At 36.7% G+C, this 1,673-nt stretch overlaps 1 protein-coding gene across 1 annotated transcript; it reads right to left on the bottom strand.

Moving 5' to 3' along the window:
• Positions 1 to 419: 419 nt before the first annotated feature.
• On the bottom strand, positions 420 to 914 carry LOC138875373 (uncharacterized mitochondrial protein AtMg00810-like). The gene has a single exon (XM_070154199.1). It carries the CDS (start codon positions 912 to 914, stop codon positions 420 to 422), a length of 495 nt encoding a protein of 164 aa, XP_070010300.1.
• Positions 915 to 1,673: the final 759 nt, after the last annotated feature.

The raw sequence follows: 1,673 nt of genomic DNA, 5'->3' as shown, positions 1-1,673 counted from the left end.
CCAAACAAACGGATAGAATTTTTTTTGTTGTGCATTCTGAGCTGGTCCTATTAGGTGATCTTATTCACTCCTAATTCCAACCTGTTCCTTTCAAAGTTTTCTCTACTCAGTGCTTTAGTATAGATGTCAGCAATTTGTTTATCAGTATCACAAAATTCCATTGTGATCAATCCTTTCTCATAGTTATCTCTTAAGAAGTGATGTCAAACATCTATGTGCTTAGTCCTACTATGATGAATATGGTTCTTTGTCATACTTATAGCACTAGTGTTATCACAGAAGATAGGAATGCAACCAACTTCAATGCCAAAATCTATCAGCTGCTGTTTGATCCACAACAATTGAACACAACAAGAGGTAGCAACAACATATTCAGCCTCAGCAGTGGATAAAACAACCGAATTATGCTTTTTAGTGGCCTATGATACAAGACATGAACAATGAAAATGAGCCATACCTGAGGTGCTCTTCCTCTCCACAAGGAAACCTGCACAATCAGCATCAACATATCCTACTACATTGAAATTACTACCTTTAGGGTACCAAAGACACAGATCTCTAGAGCCTTTCAAATATATCTGTATCCTCTTGACAACAATCAAGTGAGATTCCTTTGGATTTGCCTGAAAATGAGTAAAAAGCCCTACACTGAAAACTATGTCAGGTCTGCTGGTAGTAAGATACAAAAGTGAACTAATCATACTCCTATACAACTTCTGATCAATAGATGAACGAGGTCCATCTATGTCTAATTTAGTAGCTGTTGCAATGTGAGTGTCTATTTCCTTTGATTCATCGATTTTAAACTTTTTGATCAAATCTTTTTCATATTTTTGCTGAAGGATTATGGTTCCATCTGGGTTTTGTTTGATATGTAATGCTAAGAAAAAGTTAAGCTCACCAATCATACTCATTTCAAACTTACTCCTCGTTAATTTGGCAAAATCCTTACTTAGTTTGTCAGTGGTTGACCCAAAATTTATGTCATCAACATATATTTGTACCACAAGAATATCCTTACCTTTTTATCTCAGGAATAGAGTATTGTCAATTTTACCTCTTTTGTAGCCATGTTCAAGCAGGAATTTGGACAATCGTTCATACCATGCTCTAGGAGCCTGCTTAAGTCCATAGAGAGCCTTGTCTAATTTATACACATGTTCCGGACACTCCTTGCTCTCAAACCTAAGAGGTTATTTAACAAACACTATTTCTTTTAGGTAGCCATTCAGGAAAGCACTTTTGACATCCATCTGATGAAGAGTGAATTCCATGTGTGCTGCAAAAGCCATGAAGAGTCTTATTGCCTCCACTCTTGCAGCAGGCGCAAAGGTCTCATCATAATCTATACCCTCCTCTTGGCTATAACCTTGGACCACCAATCTTGCCTTGTTTTTTGTAAATGTTCCATCTTCATCAAGGTTGTTTCTGAAGACCTATTTAGTACCAATTACTGATATGTCCATGGGTCTTAGGACTAGATGGCAAACTTGACTTCTCTCAAACTGATTGAGTTCATCTTGCATTGCATTTACCCAATCTGCATCCTGCAAAGCCTCAACAACATTTTTAGGTTCAATAAGAGATATGAAAGCATCAAAAGAACATAGATTTTTTAATTGTGATCTTGTTTTAACTCTAGAGGTTGGATCAGTGATTATGTTCTCAATGGA

This window comes from Nicotiana sylvestris, chromosome 8, assembly GCF_000393655.2.
Source record: "Nicotiana sylvestris chromosome 8, ASM39365v2, whole genome shotgun sequence".
NCBI lineage: Eukaryota > Viridiplantae > Streptophyta > Magnoliopsida > Solanales > Solanaceae > Nicotiana > Nicotiana sylvestris.
Note: the sequence above shows the minus strand (reverse complement) of the source record. Positions and strands in the feature narration are given on the sequence as shown.

Bases quoted from the DNA above. Each gene is read 5' to 3' on its own strand.
- LOC138875373 (XM_070154199.1), bottom strand. From the start codon at position 914: ATGAGTATGATTGGTGAGCTTAACTTTTTCTTAGCATTACATATCAAA.